Raw genomic sequence first — 19,725 nt, forward strand, 5'->3', positions numbered from 1 at the left:
ATTTGTTTCCTCAGTTTGTAAAATAAGGCAGCAGTATAATTCATCCTTAAAAGGAAGTTCTTTCCCTGCAGCATCATGCTTCCAGACAGATTACCTTGCAGTAGAACACTGCTCCCTGAGCAAGCTTGATCACAGTGTATCCACAGATAAAATGCCCAGTTAAGACATCCCTATAATTCCACCAAAGGAAAAACTACAAGATCAGGATAATCCCACTGACTTTATTAGTACTAGTAGTCAAAGTTCTATCAGAGAACCAATCACAACTTTTATTTCCCCTTCTGTTAACATGTGTGGGGCTAAACACCCTTATTTGGAGGCAACATTTCTTCTTCTTCTCGCTCTGCCACATGAAGAAATGTGCTTCCGCTGAACAAAGAATATATAACTCCCATATATATATATATAACACCCATAACAGGTGTGGAGCCTGTGTTTGTTCAGACATCTTTTGTGAATTAGAAACACTTTTAAAGAAAGAAGCACACCAAAAACAACTGTGGCCAACTGTTTTCACTTCAAAATATAGGCCAGTGATGTGCAAGTGACAGCAGCAAATAAGTTGCTTTCAATACCACTGAAAAATGCAGCAAAATGCTACACAGACAGCAGACAGCTTCTAGTATTTAGATCCTTACAAGGATTCAGATGCTGACATACACAAATAGGCAAACTATGTTGTTGTTTGGAACAACTTTAACTTTTACTTTAAAAGTTTTGTCTAATCAATCATTTTATCATGGTTCATATTTAATACACGAACATTTTTATCCTTTATAGTCAACAGACTGCACAGCTATCACTCCTTTTGTCCATTTGCTTCATTCTCTTGCCACAACCCCAAAACTTGACTTTAGAAATGTAAATATTACAAACCTCATCATGACTGGCAAGTTTTTACCATCTAAATCACATTTATCCTTACTGTCAAAAAAAAAGTAAAACACTAAGTGCAATTGCAGAAAACTACAGCTGACTTGCATCACCAGCACAGATTTAGAATAAATATACAATTAATTAAACAAATAAAACACCACCTTCCCCCCCCCAAAAAAACCCCACCCACAAGAAATCCCAACACACTTAAAATTAAGAGCAGCAACGCAGTAATTACCTTCCATCAAATGTAATTATATGAGGGTCAGTAAAAGAGTAGCAGTAGGCAGTGGGTAGATCCTTAACTGTAATCTTCAAAACAAAGAATCAAATAGTAAGACATGTCAGATTGGGAAATAAATGGACTTGTGTATATTATTTATCTTATGATAGTAGTTTACATTCTAATAAGTATATTATATTATACTTTTAATCAATCTGAGTAGTTACTTCAATATTAAAATGGGAAAAAAATAATTCAAATGAAAACACACATAGTTTCAAGAAAAAATAAACCAACTAAAATCAACCACTTAGAAATCTTGGTATGAGTCAGCAAGTCAAAACTGAAATAAAAGCTTCATTAATACCAGCCACACTTCTGACCAGTTTATAGAGCTTAACACGAAGATTTTCAACCTGTGTGCTTTCTGGAACATAGCCATTCCAAAGGAAATTCTCACTGGATATAGGTTCGGCTGCAATTCTGGTAATCCTCTCTCCATCCTGCATGAAGTCTGTCACAGCAGTGAAATAAATTACAGCTTGACTACAGATTCCATTATTGCAGGATTTCTGGAGAAGATCCACATGACAAGAAGAAAGAGCCAAGTTTAAACCTAATTGCTCTTTACCTGTTTTAAGGAAAATATATAATTAGTGAGTTCTTCCTCTAAATAAGCACATTCTGCATACTAATGTTAATATAGATACTAACATATGTACACACACTTTCATAAATTAAAATAATTCTTCATTTTTCTTGGGTTTGATTAGGTCATGCAAAAAACCTCCCCTCTACCTCTTCATATAGACATGCAAGATGATGTTTTCTCATTTCCTAGTTTGACAGACAAATGAAAATCATTATAAGCTTGCTTATGTGACAAAAAATGGTTGTCTGCATTGGCAAGGCTCCTTCTGGTTCACAGGATTTGTGCTTGAGAAAATATTACAGGAAATGGCTATAACAGAAAAAAATTAGGACTTTGTGATGGCATATATAATACTTGCAACACAACAGGTAAACAAAATTAACTGAATTATAAACTTTACAGGTATTACAGTATTCTGTCTATTAAAGTTGAAGAATGTGGCTCTGATATCAATGTCTACCAAACACCTCCAAACTTCAACAAGTAATTCTTTCATATTTTCAGAAGCAATATACAGACTGTGAATACTTGAACATTTTAGAAAGTCTTTTACAGTGTAACAACTTCTCTGAAGAAGGAAACCAGCACAGTATTTATAAAAATTCATTAAATATATAAAATGCAACAAATCAGGGTAATACTTACCTTCATCAACACTATATAATGTTAATGAGATTTTGCAGTCACTTTCTAGCTGGCTAAACTCAGGACAAGGAATAGGAATGCTACTTTCTATTGTCAGCCTGTATTCCTTCCCATCTTCTGATATATCATATGTTTCTGGATGTATCTAGCACAGAAGAAACTATACTTAAAATGCAATATAAGATGTAATCAGCTAGGAGTGCTTATTTGCATAAATAAGCTGATGAGCAGCAGCATATTGAGGAGAAGATGCAGACACAGCAGCCAGAGTCTTGAAGAGGTGGGAAAAGGAGCAAGGATAAGGAAAAGGCAAGAGGAAAGGTTAGCTAGGAAGGTAAGGAGTTAGCAAACCACATTAACAACACAAAAGTGAGTAACTCCTGGAAGCAAAGATGCAAACAGTTTTGTGTACTGTTGGGGGTGAGGAAGTGAGAGGCTACAGGTACCTGTTATACCTACAGGTAACAAATTCCAAAAGAATTTGGAAGCACCATATTTCTCCTGAGATTCCCCTGTGCAAGTTTACAATATGCATCACCAAAAATGTATAACCAAAAATTAAATTAGAGATCAGTAACAGGTAGCTTGATAGGCTGAGTGGAATCCTGAGTGCAGCCTCCTGCAGAACTGCACTTCCACCAGAGACATCTGGGCCCTGATACTACAGAAACAAGCTCAGGCTGAGTCAGCACGACTATACCCCACATGTAATGACATGCAGTATGTCCTTCTGGGACTGGAGTCCCATCCTTGGCCAGCAAAGGGGTCTTTGTAGCTATATCCACACTAGGACTGAAAACAAGTTTGGTGCTTGGCCTCTGACCAAGCATGGCACAGCACAGCTCACCTCCCAGCTTCCCCTCTTTAAGCCCATACCAGGTTGGCTCAGGGCTGTGCCCTCAAACTTTAGGAGGACAGTGCCAGAGCTGGCTCCAGCTGCTGGAAACCAAGGCCTGTGTGTGCAAGGTGCAAATTCAGCCTTGCTGTGCGGCGTTAAATACACGATCTCTATGATGGTATGGCAAAGACACTTCATTGCAAAAAATTTAGGGTTCTTAAACTGTTAGTTTGTTATGAGTTTACATACTTGTGAGGCACAACAAATGTGCTTAACCAACCACCAAAGACCATGATAGGAACAGGCATCAGGTGTGACCAATCACCAGACCCACAGTGTGAGCACTTATTGGTCCTAATAATTATTTTACAATTATATAACTTGTTTTTCACCTCTAGTTTAGCTGAATCATTCCTAAAATTCTTTTTTAGTTAGCCAAACTGACAAAAGTGAGCAAAGATTTTAAAAGAGCAACAAAGCCCTCACTTTACAAAGTCTTTCTGCTCCGCAAGATTGCTGCACCTTGAGTACATGGGGAGCACATAAACCACTGTGACTCTCTTGCTTTTGAACAAATTTAAGTACACCTCAGCCAACAACATGCTCTATTAATCCACAGTTAATACATTTTCAGTGCCTTCTAGACAGAGGACTAACTGCTGTAGCAGTACTCAAAGATTCCTACTAATATTTTTACAAAGTTACCTTAATTCCAGCAAAAAATTCCTTGCTCTCAACTGAAGAGCTTTGTAGATCTGGCTTCTCCATGAAAAAAGCAGAACTGCTACAGTAGACCTGTAGGGCAAAACCACAATAACAGAACACATTTTTGGTATGAAGTGATCACATGAAGACAAAACTCTGCCACCATTGTCAGTTCAATGGACTCATTACAGCCAGTCTTCTGGTTGCACCAGAAAGTACCAGCTACCAGTGGGAATTGGTAAGTACAGCTAAAGAAAAAAATAGAAACAGACTGAGCATCCTGGCATATCCTACCAGTGATGCAGAGACTTCCGCAACTAATGGCTGCATACAAATCATATTTAATGAATAGCTAAAAAATCTTTTCTGGAGCATTTCTGCAACCAATGATATCTTATGAAAATGTATTCTACATTTGTTTACATGTTATTTACTATTTTTTTTCCATTTCACAGCTTTTGCCTTTTAATTTTGTTTAGTGACCATTAGATCTTAGACTATGTTTCTTCTGATGTCATAAGCGTGGAAAATCTTTTTCAAGATGAGGAATTCAGTGTGATTTCCCTCCACTGAACTAGTTCCATGCAACTAGACACTATGGGTTTGCTTTGGTTTTGTGTTTGTTTTGGGGTTTGCTTTTATTTTGCTGCATCCATTTCGAGATGTGTTGACCACATATACAGTATTTCCAATTCTGGGAAAAAAAAGGAGATTCATAGCAGCAGGAGTAGCTTATGATTGTGCCTTTCCTTTTGACTGTCACAAAGCCAACACCGCCAGGCAAGTCTTCACAAAGTCTCCAAATGATTTTTGAGGATTAACAACTGCTCTTGCTGTACATAAGCCATCCAAGCAGCCTGGCTTCAGCTTGAACATACATCCGCACATCAACCATGTTTTTTGGGCTTCATCTTCTCCAGGAAAAATTAACCTATATTTTGGCATATATAGATAAAAGCTTTATTGATTTTACAACACTTAGGCTTCTCAGTTACCATGAGAGCCTAGGCCTTTATTCTGGTACAATGGAAGGTAGGGCAGGTACTCACACTGCTTTTAATGGCAGAGATTAAAATATATAAATCCTAGACACAAAACCAGTGAGCAGCAGCTCATCCAGAGAAAAAGTATCTATCTAATGAATCAACAACACAGCTTTTCACAACCTCTGTCTCTCACTGAGAGGCAGTTGCATCTAAAAATCCTATCAATTTACGTTATTGAAGAAAAATCACAGTAGAAGGTGAAGAAGATGAAACTTGAATAAAAATTTACCTCCTGGAGGCACACTGCACTGTATTGAGATAAACAGTCTCAAAACCTTATAGGCACTGGCAGTTACTTGTATTTCTGTGCTATTTACACTTTCATATGGGCAATTGGTATAAACAAGTAGAGGCAGTAGGCTTCTGCCAAGAAAAATTACACAACAAGGTGCTGGACCTCTCTCTAAAAACTATTAGTCTTACTGAGCCATATTTACAAATATACAAAGAAATTATAACAATGTTTTAACATACTCTGTCTCCAAGTCTGACGTTTATCCCATCTAGTTCTAGAAGTGAGAAGGTATGAACTGCTGTTTCATGTGTAAGCTCCTCTTTGATACCTTCAGGAGAAAGTCTTGACCAAGTCACAATGAATCCAACAGAGCTGTTCGCAAAAGGAATGCCAAAGGTACACCTCAGGTAGATGCTGCCTTTGATCACCTCTGCTACAACTTCAGGAACAGATGGAAGTGGTGGTGACACAGATGGAGATGATGCAGGAGCCAGGTTACCTAGTCAAACAGAAGTGTGGTCTGTGCTTTTTATTCTGCGCAAAATCAGTATCGGATACAATGACTTATATATTGCCAATTAATACACTAGCAATATTTACCTCTTTCATAGCTGGAAATATTACATAATTTTTGAAGAGAATTAAAGAAAAATGTGTATCTTCCTTCTATTAATTATTAAATTGAAAAAAACCTCTTTATGAGTTTTTGATTATATTCTAGCCAAACGGAAGGTGCTAAAGAGGGGGAAAAAACCAATAAAATAATAAAAAAACCCTCACCAAACCAAAAATATAAACAAGAGAAAAAAATACAATTTATTATTTTACCAGGCAGGAGAGAGCAACATGCAAAGAAATGAACCTTACAGAAGAATAATTTCACTATTTATGAAGAAAGTGGGGGAAAGAAAATGAAAACAGGCTCTTTAGAAAGGAACAAAATAAGCAGCAGTATGATTTGTATATTCCCCTTATATTTTACTTCTGAAGAATCAAAGTAATATGTCATTCAGCATCATTACAATTACTTTTTGACATTTTGATACTTACTCAAAATATTCTGAGAAAGAATTTTTGTAGTCCAAGTTTGTCTGAAATTACCTTGGAACTGCTCATTTTGCAATAAATCAAGCAATACTGTTGATAACATGAACACGTTTTTATTCAAGACAGAATATCACTAAATGTTGACATTATTGGGTCACAGATGCACAGAAAGCCTTGAAAATCAAAACAAAATACTCACTGCTACAGACGCCTTGAATTTCCACTCCCTCAGGATCACAGGTCTGTGGCTTTGCATCTGAAACAACTATAAATTGTTTTTACATTGTATATTCACACACATGCAGAGTATGCACACCAGTGCACTTAGATTATAGACACAATGTCACAAAACACTTAACTGAAGTGCAAATTTGCAGAATAGAAGCAATCTTGTAATCTGATTCATGTGCAGCTATGACAGCAGTGAGGACAAAGCCAAATCATCTAGAAGGAAGGGTACAGAATGTTCTACCACTTCTATAACTTTTACTGCCGATGTGCTCAGCCAATACCTATACATGTTGCTAGTGATTAAAAAGGAATTAAACTATTCTCTTGAATATATATTTTGCCTCTCCAAATTAACATCTGAACACTTATTCTTTAATTGTAACCCTGGACAGCAAAATTCAGTGCAGACCTGCTTTGAAAAAAAAATCACCTTTCCTACAGAGGCCTAAGAAAAAATGCTTGTGCACTGCTATTGTTTTGAATTTTGAATGCCAGTGAAAAATGAGTGGAACTTAGCTTAAACATGAAAATGCCATTTAGTCACTCTACTTGAACTATATCAGAAGGGCAGCAGCAACACTGGAAATCCCATTCACCAAAAAGAATGAAGAGCAGACTTTGCTATTCCACGCTTCAGCGATATAATGCTTGAATTCATTAGCATGCAGAGGACAGACTGAAAATTTGCATCAGGTGTTTGCAGCTATCAAGTGTTAAAGAGGAAACACAGTAAACATGGTAGCCTAGATACAAAAAGCAGTACAACAGTACGATGTACTTCACAACACCGTCTTAAATGAGCGCATTTCAACTCAAAACGTGCTTCAGATTTACAGCATTCAGCAGAGGCAAACAAGAGTTATGGGGTTTGCCTGCTTTATTCTGAGACAGTAAAAACTTTCTAGCTCACTGTCTAGCTGTGGTTTTATATGTTCTTTCCTCATCACGTACTACAATCCAAAGTAAATGCAAGTCCTATAGTGCAAGAGTTCTTCATTGTTTCCTTCACATGCTTGCTGAACACTTGGAAAATGTCTTAACAGTTGGGTCTTAAGGAAAAATGATGGACCAACAAGGCACCAGAAAGCCCACTGATAGATTTGCTATTAAGCTTTTGAAGGCAGTCAGTAATACAGAATATGACTCTGAGAAATACAGAATATGATGCATGAAAATATTGCTAGTTTTTTCACAATGGTGTGTTATAGGAGCTAATAAGAATTTCCTACTACACAATTAGTCACTGTTTCACAGTATTTATAACTGTAAGAATTTAACCATGGCATGCTTATTTGAAAAATCTGGCGTGAATAATGAAATACTGAAGTTTTGAGCTGCACACACCAACCTACTTTTGCAGCACAAGCGCCCAAGACAGTGGGAGACATTGCAAAAGGTCTCCCGTTCTTTCTCAGAGTAGCAATAAAATGTGCATCAGCAGAGCATTTCTGTGTTGAATTTTCTTCTGGCAATAACATGTATACTCTCCAGAAAGACAATAAAAGTTACAACAAAAATATTCCTAACAATGCTAAACAATAATTGATATAAACACAGTTTCCTCAGGTTCTTAAGACAAAATTTATTCTGATACATAATTCTATGCATGTGCAGTAATTTGCAGAGTCTGAGTGCCATGAATTACACTGAATTTTGGTACACTGAATTTTGACTTCTAGATGTGTCTTATAACCCCACCTCATTATATGGAAAATTTCAATTCTTAAGTTTCTGGGCTTTGAAAATTAGTCAAATGGTATGTGAAAGTTAAACAGGGGTGAAGAGAACCCACCTTAAACCTTGCCATTTCAGATAATTTCTTCTATCATATCAATATCAAAAGTATGGATAGCAAGAAATTTTAACAAAACTATTTCTTGGCATTTCCACTCTGCCAAATATTAGACAGATATAGATCAGAAACACACTTATAAACACACACATTTAGCTGGGCTAGAGCATGCATTTTCTCACCTTCTGCACAATACCCCATGCATCCTTGGGTGGGCTGCAGTAAGTAAACAAAGAAATCTCCACAATTCCTCACCCGGACAGGGATTCGGAAAAGACAGCAGTCTTTTGAAGTGCTGAAGAAAAACTGCCATGTAGCACAAGCTGTTAACTGTTTGATCTCACCAGGTCGAGGCATGGATTCTGAATCCCTCAGAGACAACCAGACAGGGGCTTGAGTCCCACAATGATTCAGCTTCAGTATCAGAGGAAAACATTAGGAAATGGTTAACGCTACATCAAACTGTTGCTGTGCTTTAATGAGGGGTAAATATGTAATTAATTTCTGACGCGACCTTTTAGCAAAGTTTAGACAGTAACAGAGGGATTACTGACTTTCCTCCTCAAGACTGAATACAAATGCACACAAAAGAGACTTGTGTCCTTTATTGAGCCTGCTGAATTTGTGTTTCTAAAGACAGGCTATAATTTAGTGCCTGAAGAACTTCACTGGAAGCCATACTTGAGTGTTTTGCTCAAAAAAAGCTCACAGCTGTGTTATGGCTTAGTGAGCTATTTGCACCATTAACCTACAGTGAGTGACTGTGTGGATGCTATCAGAGCACAGCAGACACAGTGTAGAACATAAGTACACTTAGTATCAACTAAAGGTGTTAAAGCTGACACCTTTTATCTGCCCTTTGCCATCAGCTGAAGGCTCAGCTACCCTCCTGGATTTCCTCTAAGAGATGTGGGCAGCTGATGCAACATTACTGACATTTTTGGCCTGAGCCAAAAACGCAAGACAACTGATAAGCCCTTTCTATCTTTCAACTGCCCACAGACAGAAATGAACACGTTTGTTTCACCGCCATAATAACCATTGTGACAGTGTAGCAAGCCTAAATCCTTTGGTATTTGCAAAGCAGAGGGCTTCACACAGTCTGTGGTTCAGGTACTGATTTGAAAGGTGATTTTTGCAGGGTGTTCCTCCTTCTTTTGAAAACAAAAACATTGCTCAGGGCTTTTCTTCACGGAGTAAGAGGTGTGCAGTGGAATACTCTCCCTCACCTCTCACCACTGTGGCCATGTCAGGCCTTAAGGTCAAGGAATCTGCCCTGAAGGCCACAACCTAACAATAGTACCAACCATGGTAACCAAAGTGTAAGTCTGATTTGACAGGCAGCAGTTTATCAGTGGAATACAGAAAAATTAATTCCTGGAAGAGGAGACAAAGAAGGAATCTTGTTCATGGGTTACCAGAATGAGTTAAAGATCAACACCTGGCTTCCATGCTGAAAGCAAACTGAAAAGAAACAAACACCTAGAAGGACACAGTGTGTTAAACCCAGCATCTGGAAAACATTTATATGAAAACTGTAACTCTGAAATTGTGGGAATTTGAGAACTTCTTCTCAAAACATACATGGCCTCAAGAATTCCTTTCTTTGACCTGATAGCGCAACAAGGTGTCAGACCAACTTGCCTTTAGACCTCTTGGTATAAGTCTACTGCAGACTCTCGGAGCAATTACTTAGCTCAAAAGCACACTTTTCCTTCTTAATCTAGAATCTCTGAGCCCACCATCAATCTACCAGAAAGAAAGAAATAATAAGAAGTAGACAGAAATGGAATGGATTTAAGTCTGAATATTTCACAAAAATTAAATACACCTATAATAAAAGTTCTCCTAAAAGAAAGACAGGAGGGAACTTCCTAAACAAGACATCCATTTAGTTTGGTTTTAATGTTTTGACTTTGAGATTTCAAAATAAATGTCTTGTTGCAACAGATGCAACGAAACAGGTGTCAATGCATAAATTCAATTTGCTGAACAAGCCTTGAATCAATCTCTTCCCAACTGTAATCATCTGAGCTCCTCTATGTTAGAAAGACAGTCTATTTTTAACAATAGTCACTAAGCACTGCAAACTTCAGTGAGATTTCTAAAACTTTCCTAAGTGAGATGAGTGGATATTTTGCTAGCCTAACCTCTGTTCTGAAAAACACAGTTTTTTCCCCTGCTTTATCATGCTGATTCTTTGCATAAAAGAATCAATTTTTGAGAAAATACAACTACTTAATTAACTTTTTTTTTTTGGTATTAAATGTAACTGAAAGAAAGTCCTTCAGGAGTCATACTTTTTGGCTTTTTTCCTTCAGTATAAAACTTGGATAACAAGTAGCTTTTGCAACACAGACATCTTAATCCTTGAGTCAGCTGCACACTAAGAAAAATCAATTCAGTGGCTTTATACAGCTGTAAAGATTTAACAAATCAATAAATTTAATTAATTAATTAAAAAACAAGAGAGGCTGCTATAAACTCAATTCAATTTCGTTAGTATGTTTTAACTGTTTTGTATTCATTTAAAAGCATTTAATTGATGGGATTTTAGTTTATTTTTTTTATGAGACTGTGACAAGAAAATTTCAATTCATTAGAAGAATCAAGGGTAAAATATTCTAATGACATTTTTAGGTTTTTTAAGGAAGGAAATATTTTAAAAAGGGGAAACTAAAAGGAAGTATTTCCTCAGAATGTAACAGAGCTTCAAAATAAAGCCACAAATAAGCTCCAAAATAAGGAATTACACAAGTGAAGTATTAAATATTTCAAGTAATTCTTGAGTCTTTGGAGGCTTGCAGATGACAAGGCAACTAATCTCCAGTTAGCTCTGTTAGCTCAAGTCATTTTAGGAGTAATCTCTTTTCTGTGGCATGATGACTTTAAAAGCTCCACAATTACTGGACTCATGTGGCTGCAAGTCTTTACACTGCTTTCACATGGCCTTCCTAACACACTGACCATCACAGTTCCAGCTTTACTATGTGATATCCCTGCTATGCTGCCACTGAGAAAATTTCTTCAGCACTGAGTGGAAATTACAGTTTTTGAGTGCTCTAAAAGGGATTTAATTTATCATCTTCTGCTATTGTCCATCCAGTGTAAAATTTTCAGTGCTTAAGACTTATTTTTCCAGTTAACACATTTTAATATAATCAAGTGTTTAGAGAAGATAGGGACTTTGTATTGTTCCACATCAGTCTCCAAAATCATACTGGGATTTTTATACCTATCCTACTGAAAAATTCTTCACCAAGATCTATTTCTCAGAATCAAATGATTTGTAACAATACCTCCACGCACTTGGTTGGCATCTCAGCAGGCTTATCAAAAATCATGAAGCGATACCATCCTGGTGTTAGGGAATGGTCACAGATTAAATCCTGAATAGCTGATTGCTGGAGGTGGGATGAATCAAAATCCACACTTCGGTAAGGGCTCTGCAGGATCTGATGTCCACCAGGAGAGCATTCAAGAACTGTGGAGCAAAAGTATCTTGAGTATCAATATGGAATGTTTAACAAGTATTTTAGAAGAGATTTAAAGTATTTTTAAAGGAAAATAAGGACATGTCACAGTATCAGGTGAAACAAACTTTATGAAAAAATATATTGAATTGTTAGTAACAACAAGTTTGCACATTAGCACTCTGAAATTTCATAGAATTCATTATGTCATAACTTCCCTTCTTTTAGCGGACAATAAATGCAGTAATAACCACACAGGCATTTATCCTTGATGCAAAACCCATGGGAAGGAATGTGTTTATACATTCTACCTGGATTTTGATTTTCTAGTTCCATTAATGTTTATGAAACCTGAATACAAATGGGGTGTCAGATACATAACACAAAAATCTTACCTCAAAAGGAGTAAGGATTATCTAAAGTTCTTTTGATAATAGACTACCACTTTTCAGGTCGTCTATGCATGAAATTATTATTCCCTCAAATGGATGAGAGATAGTTGCATAGTTGCATGCAGTTTGCATGTATACATGCAGAACACAGCAAAAGTATGAAAATGGATTGTACTTGGTTACACATTTTAAGTCAATTTGCATGAGTGACACACTAAATTATAATAAAGCAAATACAACTCCCAAACATATTTTTTGACACCTAAGTGACCTTGTGGCCTCAAAAACATCTCTCAAAATTTCTGATAGATAAAATGAAGGACCAGAATCCAAAGAAGTCATCACAGTTCTTTTTAAAAAGGCAAATTCATTCAGAAATAAAGCAGAATGCCAAAATTTCTGAGTCTGATCCGGCAGCTGAGTTGACTTCTGTCAAAGACAGTGGCAACAAAAGTTCTGGCTAATGGCATACTTACATACAACATACTGAATAGCCATTCTTGTTCAGGAATGTGCTCAGGAGTTGAAAGTCGGGAAAAATAAAGTAAGGGAATCTTTATAAATAAGTGACATCACAAGTATACCTATTTACCTTGCTTTGAAAAATGGATAGCAACTGATGCTGACTGTGAACAGAATTTTAGGTTTTACTGAATGATACAGTGAATCTTAATTCTTGCCTTTACTATGCTACTATTGAATTTAAAAATGCAGCTGTAAGCAAAGCTGTCTAATGTTACTTTTTGAATATGAATGCCCTGATCTCCAGTTTCTGGTCCCAGGTTTGTCTGTATTTGTCACATATTTTGCTTGGTATAATTGTGTCACTGATTAGAAACATATTTTGGTTCAAATCATGCAATAGTGTACTACCATCCACATTTTTCATGTCATTCTAGATAACCACGATTATAAAACAGTTTCAAAATCAGGTAATTCCCCATCTTTAAATGGAGAAGATGCCCTAGTAAAAGAATAGACTTTATCTCTTTCAGCACAGTATGAGAATCCTGCAGTCTTTCAAAGACTGAAGATTTAATCTGATACAGCTTTAGGCTACCCAGGCAGGTAACAATAGCTTTATCTTCTATCCTCTAAGGGCAGATGGAAGTCAGTGTGATTGACTGTGCCACCACTGTGTTTCTGAGCTGCTTGTAGTAGCCTGTAGGCTATTCGTGTCCATACAATTTGACCTTACAGGGAACTTACCCTTCACTGGAATTTAGAGAAAAGCCCTTGAAGAATCACAGGTCAGTCATGTGTGTTATTGAAAGGTTTTCCAAGCAAGCTACAGCACCAGCAGTTTACGAACCATGATGAAAGTTTCTTCCTGTCCTATTTTTTACTGCAATTCTCCCTTTCATACAGCACCCTCATTAGTTTTCTTTCCTGTAACTGAATCACTCCTGAAACAATTAATATCTGTTACCTTCTCCATTAATAAATCAAGCTAGACATGAGACAAGTCTTTATTTTCTTTTCCTCCACAGTTTAATTAGATCATCGTTTGATAGATCTTTAAAACAGCTAACTATAGTCACTTGTAATAGGGTTATAAATCCTACTAAAGATCAAATTATAAGTTTCTTATTATTATGCATATCACTTTAGAATGCCATCCAGCTCTTTATGAATCCAGTGTATTCTTTTCTCCTTTCTAGAAGTATGCTAATATTTCCATAGATATTGTTTGGAAATGTTATATTAGTAACACTGGTTAACTTTTTTTTCTTTTATCTTTTCCGTTCTGCAAAACAACTGAAAATAACTGTCATCATCAACAACACAAATTAAAAACAATTTTTTTACACACCTGAGTGTAACTGAAGTGGTCTCTAACTTCAGCAATGGCAGAAACAAATAAAATTATCATATTTATGGACAGATACACAAACTATCAATGTCATGTTCTCTACAAAAACAATTACACCTGCAGACCAGATCTGCTCAAACCAGAAGCATTTAAGAAGGAGTTGGCTAAATTTCCCACTGAAATAATGATTTCCTTATTCAGGATGGCTTAAATAAAAATAGATTTTGAAATAAGCATTCTTTCAAATATTATTCTCAAAATTATGAATACTGACTTTGCTGCAATGCTTCAGAAAAGTTTTGCCTGTGTCTAATACCCAGCAATCTTATAGAATCACAGAGTAGTTTGGGTTAGAAGAGACATTAAAGACCATATAGGTCCAACTTCCATGACATGAGCAAGGACACCTTTTACTAGGCCAGATTGCTCAGAGCTCCATTCAAGCTGGCCTTGAACACTTGCCAGTGGATGGGGCAACCACAGCTTCTTCTGGGAAACTTGCTCCAGTGCCTCACCACCCTCACAGAAAAGAATTTTCTTCTAGTATCTAATCTAAACCTACCCTCTTTCAGTTTGAAATCACCACCACTTGCCCTGTCACTAAATGCCCTTGTAAATAGTCCTCCCCATCTTTCTTGTAGGCTTTCTGATAATACAGGTCTAAAAAAATTATGAGGAACTGCGAACAGTATCTGATAGCTTGAAAGTGCTAAGTAAGGCTACCTACAGGGCAGGCTTACCTAGCAGTTCTGTCTAGGATGTGGGGAACATTAAACTATGGGAAGATGTGTGTGCTACTGGTGACTTGACTTCATCCACAATCACAAAATATTCTAACATCTTCTGACACAAAACAGAAAACTCATGTAAGTTTTAACAAAATTTATCATTTAATCATGATTATTCTTAATGGAAATATCTCCATCTATATGGGGATATTCTTTTTAATTATTTCCTTTTTTTAACCTTTAAATGTATTAGTGATTTAACAAGCTTAATTTTAAATATTTTCTATAAGATAATGAAATTCTAATCATAAAATACACAAATGAATACTTGAGAACTAAGACCATGAAATTCAGGCTGCTTTGAAGATGGTGCACCTCTGTTTTCACTTAATCTAGAGGAGATACACACAATAGGTTATCAACAGGTTATTAAGAGAGACTTGTTTCTGTAAAGTCGTAACTCTCCCGTTCAGTTTGGAGGTCCAGACACTACACACTGTCTGCTGAAACAAAGCAGTCCATCCTGGGAAAATATGCAGCTGTTTCCCCAGAGTTTGAGTTTACTGATCACATTCTGTGCATCTTTCCACAAACACCCTACACACGCTCTCTGCTGTTCTTCAGCTTGCGTCTCTGCACACCAGAAAGAATTTGATTCCATATTTGCTTTTTCCTGACTGTCTTCAGAATTAGTGCAGTGGGTTTTGCTTTGATCCATCCCAGACATTCCTGGTCCTGCTGGATCCTGAGAAATGTGATGCTAAGCTGCAACATCTTAATACAAGGATAGCATTGTGGTGGTGGATAAGCCTTTTGGAACAGATAAAGACAAAATCTCTGCAAAAACATTTGAGTTTTCTACCATGGCTGCTGTAAACTGGGTCATGTAATAGGTCCTCTGACCACCACACCTTAACCAAAAGTCAAAGAGGTTTCTGAAATCAACACAGGAGCTCATTCACCACAAATAGATATTAGGTGGCTCCTGATGACTATCTCTGAGGCACTCAGGTGGAAAATGAGTTCCACAAAGGAAGGTCTTTTCAACTTCCTGTTCACATCTCTATTCCATCCATGTGCAAAAAGGGGTCAATGATTTTCCACCTGTTCATAATACTTCCAATGGGTTGGAGCAGTCAGTGAGGACTGCTGGGTACAAACCAGAGTTGAGAAGGGAAAAGGAGTCACAGCAGAGTACAGACAGGCAAGGACAGAGCGGCAGCACTGGCAACTCAGTTCCTCAAGTACAAATAGCTTAGGAGTTTAAATCTCTGGCTGCCCAAAGCCTGGGGTCTGGTAAATGACCACTGATAAACAGTGTCTTTAGTAAGTGCCCACTGTGAGCAAGGATGTGCTTTTTCTTGGCCCTACTGACTGCAAAGAATGCAGTGTGCCAACATACCAATGCAGAAATTAGAACTGTGACTGAATTTCACAAAAGTGCTCAGATGTATCTGTGGCTTTAAATTCTTCCAAAATACTACAATAGAAAAAAGTTCACTTTTTGGAAGAAGTTATCCTGGAACAACTGTATAGAGTAATACTTTTAAAGGAAAATATAAAAATTACTGTAACTACCTAAAAAATATAATTTTCTTTGATGGGACCTATAAAAGAACATGAGCACAAATGTTGCAGCAATAAAAGTATTGCAATCCCCTGGAACAGGAACACGGTAACTCCCGTGCATGGACCAATGAAGAAAATCAAATCAACAAATTAATACATCTTTACAAATAACCTCGTTAGACTGGATGTTAAAACACTGTTCAACCACTTACGTTCACGCCCTACAGGGTGCTTTGCAAAGGTAGTAAATAATCGCATAGCCTTTATGAAAGTGTAAAACATATATTTATAGAACGTTTTCTAGTAGTTCTCAATGCAATACGCTATTGTATCTACTCTCGATGTGGATTTTCCATCCGAAACCTGAAACAACACAGACGGGTTTAGCAGAGGTGCCAGGTAAGGATGTGTCCAGTCACCGCTGTGCTCCAGCACGCAGCCGAGGGTGGGAGAGCAGCACTGCTCCGAGTCACCTCGGCGGTTTGCCCCGCAAGTGCGCTGGGACAAGGACAGCTCTCGCTTTGGCAGCTGTAAAGTGAAGCCTTTTCCAGTGAAACCTGTGGCACGCAGCCCTGCGCTGGGAGATGTGCGGGCACGGCGGAGCCCCCGCGGCTGCCCCTGTGCCCGGCAGCAGCCGCCCGTGCCCGCCGCTCCCGCTCGTTCACCTGCGGCCGGCGGTGCCTCTGCTCGGTGCCCTGTGCCCTGTGCTCTGTGCCCGGTGCCGGTGCCCTGTGCCCGCTGTCCTGTGCCCGCTGACCCTTACCTCGCCGGCGAGCCCCGGCCGTCGCCAGCCAGCCCAGCGCGGCCGCGCAGAGCCAGAGGCGCGGCGCTGAGGGAGCGGCCCCGGGCATGGCCCCTCAGCTCCGCTCCGCTCTGCTCTGCTGTGCTCCCACCGCGCTCTCTCCGGCCGGGCAGCAGCTCCCGGTGCCTGTGGCCGCTCCGTGCGCCCAGCCCGCTCCGCAGCCCCTCCCTCAGGGCTCGGCCCGCCCCCCTGCCGGACCCGGCCCGGCTCTGTGCCCGGCCTGCTGCGGCATCCCCTGCCGGGGCTCCCTCTTGGGGGTTGTCCGCTGGAAAAGAGTCCTTGGTTCTTGTCGAGGCTCTGCGAGGATGCTTTTCCATATCGCAAACAGACCCAAAGCAGGTCAGTATCGTGAGCAAAGTCCTACTGTCCTCCGACCCAGAATTGTATTTATTTTCTAATGTACAGTAAAACGCTGAAGAAGGGCTGGTTTCAAATTGGCCCGTTGATAGATCACCACGAGTGTTTTATATTTCTTTAACCTTTACTGTATGTAACCTTCATTACAATTAATGCAGACTGAGTTTAGCAAATATTTAACAGTTCCAAGAGCCCAAGTTTCAAGACCTGCTGAGAGATGCTCCTCTTCAGCATTTAAGATTTGCCAGTGCTGGTATTTTCCACTGTAGGCCTGAGACTGTGCAGCCATTGGGCTACTTTGCACACATCAAACACTACAGCAGTCCACAGAAATGTTTCATGTTCTCTGTAGCATGTGGAGGCCTCAATCTAAAAAATAGAAGTTGGATGACAGTGAAACACAGCTTGCTGCCATCCACTGATCATCTGCCCTGCTGCAATGGTCAGCGAGGACTGCTTCCATGGGGTCTGACCTGGGTGGCTCTTTGCAGAGCAGCTTTCCTTGCAGGAGGAGAAGGCAGAGGCAAAGCAACATTTTGGGGGCAACCTCAGTCCTCTTTTGCTCACATACCCTGAGCTTCTTCATTGCAAGAAACAGTTCAGCTCCATGATGTCGGCGAGTTTTTAAAATGATTCACTGCTGTGGCCTGAGAGTTGAATCTGGTGTCTTGGATTTCTGTCAGTTCTCTAAGGCAGATACTTTTGTCCCAAGGATTAAGGGAAATTTTAACAATAAGTTTTTTTAATTGTTTACTCAATTCCCTGGATTATTTGTTACCAGATATGATGAACTTTTATCCTGAAAAGCTGCATATATATATGAAATTAGTTTGGGTTTTATTTTTAATTTTTCCCAAACCACATGTTTATAACGAAGACAAGAGGAAAGAAAGAGGTATTATACAAAACAAGTTACAAAGTCATGACCTAGAAAGAGAGATGTGAGAAGTTTTGACAAAATTTAAACACTGAGCTACTTCTTTGACCCTCACTAGTCATGATGGAGCGGTATTTACAGGAGGATTAGCACCTTTCATCATGGATCATTCAGGGGATTGAAAGAGGTGTCAGTAATGGCTGTTGGAGTACAGGCACCTTTCATCTTTTCTAGGCTGGTTTTCCTCTGCCAACTCCCTCTGCTACTATCAGCCTTGTAGCCTCTTACAGTGATAGAAGAGAAAGAGCATCTTGTGGTTAAAAGAGCTGACAACTTGCCAAAAGTTGTACTTGGCACTCATGATGACAGAGTTGTGTCAGTGACAGTGAATGTATGGAAAATGAAAGCAATTCTAGAGCAGTCTCATGCTTATTATAGGGCTTTCCAACAGGTTAAATTTCAGAAAGTTTTTGTCAGTAATTTCCATAGTTTTAATGAAGTAAATAATAAGCTATGTAAAATACGGCTGCACTACTGAAAACACCTCTTTCATTTACAATGGAATATGAAGTCAAACTGCAATTTTGTTTGTGTATATTATTAAATAGCAGGGTGTCTTGGAGGAGAACCAAGACTGTCGGATGAAGAATTTAAGATACTATAAATTGTTATGTAATACAAGTCATTACTGTTGTAAACAGTTTAAAATTCAGCTGAAAATACGACACAGGGAGCGATGATATCAATGCTAGGGAGAATTTAGATATTGCAGCACAAAGCAGCATGTCCATGAGTGGATTTTATGATTGATAATGAAGAAAGAGAGATTTATGTTTGGTTTTGAAAATTATTCCAAAGATAATTTAGAGTTTAGTCATCTCAGCCTGTTTGGTAAAGCTTTTAAGTATATATTTTTTTTAAGGTGGATCCTAAAGTTCTGTCTATGAATAAGTTAAATCAATTTTTTCAGCGAAGCCTGAGCAGAAGTGCTTTTGCTGACTCAGGACATAAGGGAGGGAAGAGCACAGTGATAAATTGAAGAAAAAAGACGTGGGATGACAAGGAACATGACTTGGGCAATGCTTAAAATAGAGTCAAAAAATTCAGATAACAACAAAAGTGGCTCTGCTGATGCTAAGTTCTTGGATCTGCAACTAGATTGTTCTGGTTTAATGGTTATCTGCTTATGATCAGAACTTATGTTCACGACTGTGCAGCTCTGGCATCTGTTTTTGGGTAACGGGAATCCCAGAAAAAAGTCAAAGGGAAAAAAGGGAATTTTCTCATAAACATCGCCAACACAGCAACTTCGTCATCTGACACTTCTATTGCTAACATGCCAGTGGGATGTTTGTAGCAGTGCACCTTAGATCATTAACTTAATATATACAAAATACATGTCTTATACATTATTTTAAAAGATG

General features: G+C 38.4%; 1 protein-coding gene across 1 annotated transcript in view; it reads right to left on the reverse strand.

Annotated features, from left to right (window-relative positions):
- The window catches only part of VWDE (von Willebrand factor D and EGF domains), a 39,641-nt gene extending 22,459 nt beyond the window's left edge, over window positions 1–17,182 (reverse strand). The window contains exons 1-9 of the mRNA XM_085050820.1: window positions 17,029–17,182; window positions 11,590–11,774; window positions 8,473–8,704; window positions 6,467–6,532; window positions 5,460–5,719; window positions 3,940–4,029; window positions 2,397–2,541; window positions 1,516–1,730; window positions 1,115–1,188 (exon numbers count right to left, since the gene is read on the reverse strand). Coding sequence (XP_084906946.1) covers window positions 1,115–1,188; window positions 1,516–1,730; window positions 2,397–2,541; window positions 3,940–4,029; window positions 5,460–5,719; window positions 6,467–6,532; window positions 8,473–8,704; window positions 11,590–11,774; window positions 17,029–17,116 — 1,355 coding nt within the window. The 5' untranslated portion in view covers window positions 17,117–17,182. The remainder of the gene's footprint in view (window positions 1–1,114; window positions 1,189–1,515; window positions 1,731–2,396; window positions 2,542–3,939; window positions 4,030–5,459; window positions 5,720–6,466; window positions 6,533–8,472; window positions 8,705–11,589; window positions 11,775–17,028) is intronic.
- Window positions 17,183–19,725: the final 2,543 nt, after the last annotated feature.

Source organism: Lichenostomus cassidix, chromosome 2, assembly GCF_008360975.1.
Source record: "Lichenostomus cassidix isolate B80296 chromosome 2, HeHo_3.0, whole genome shotgun sequence".
Lineage (NCBI taxonomy): Eukaryota > Metazoa > Chordata > Aves > Passeriformes > Meliphagidae > Lichenostomus > Lichenostomus cassidix.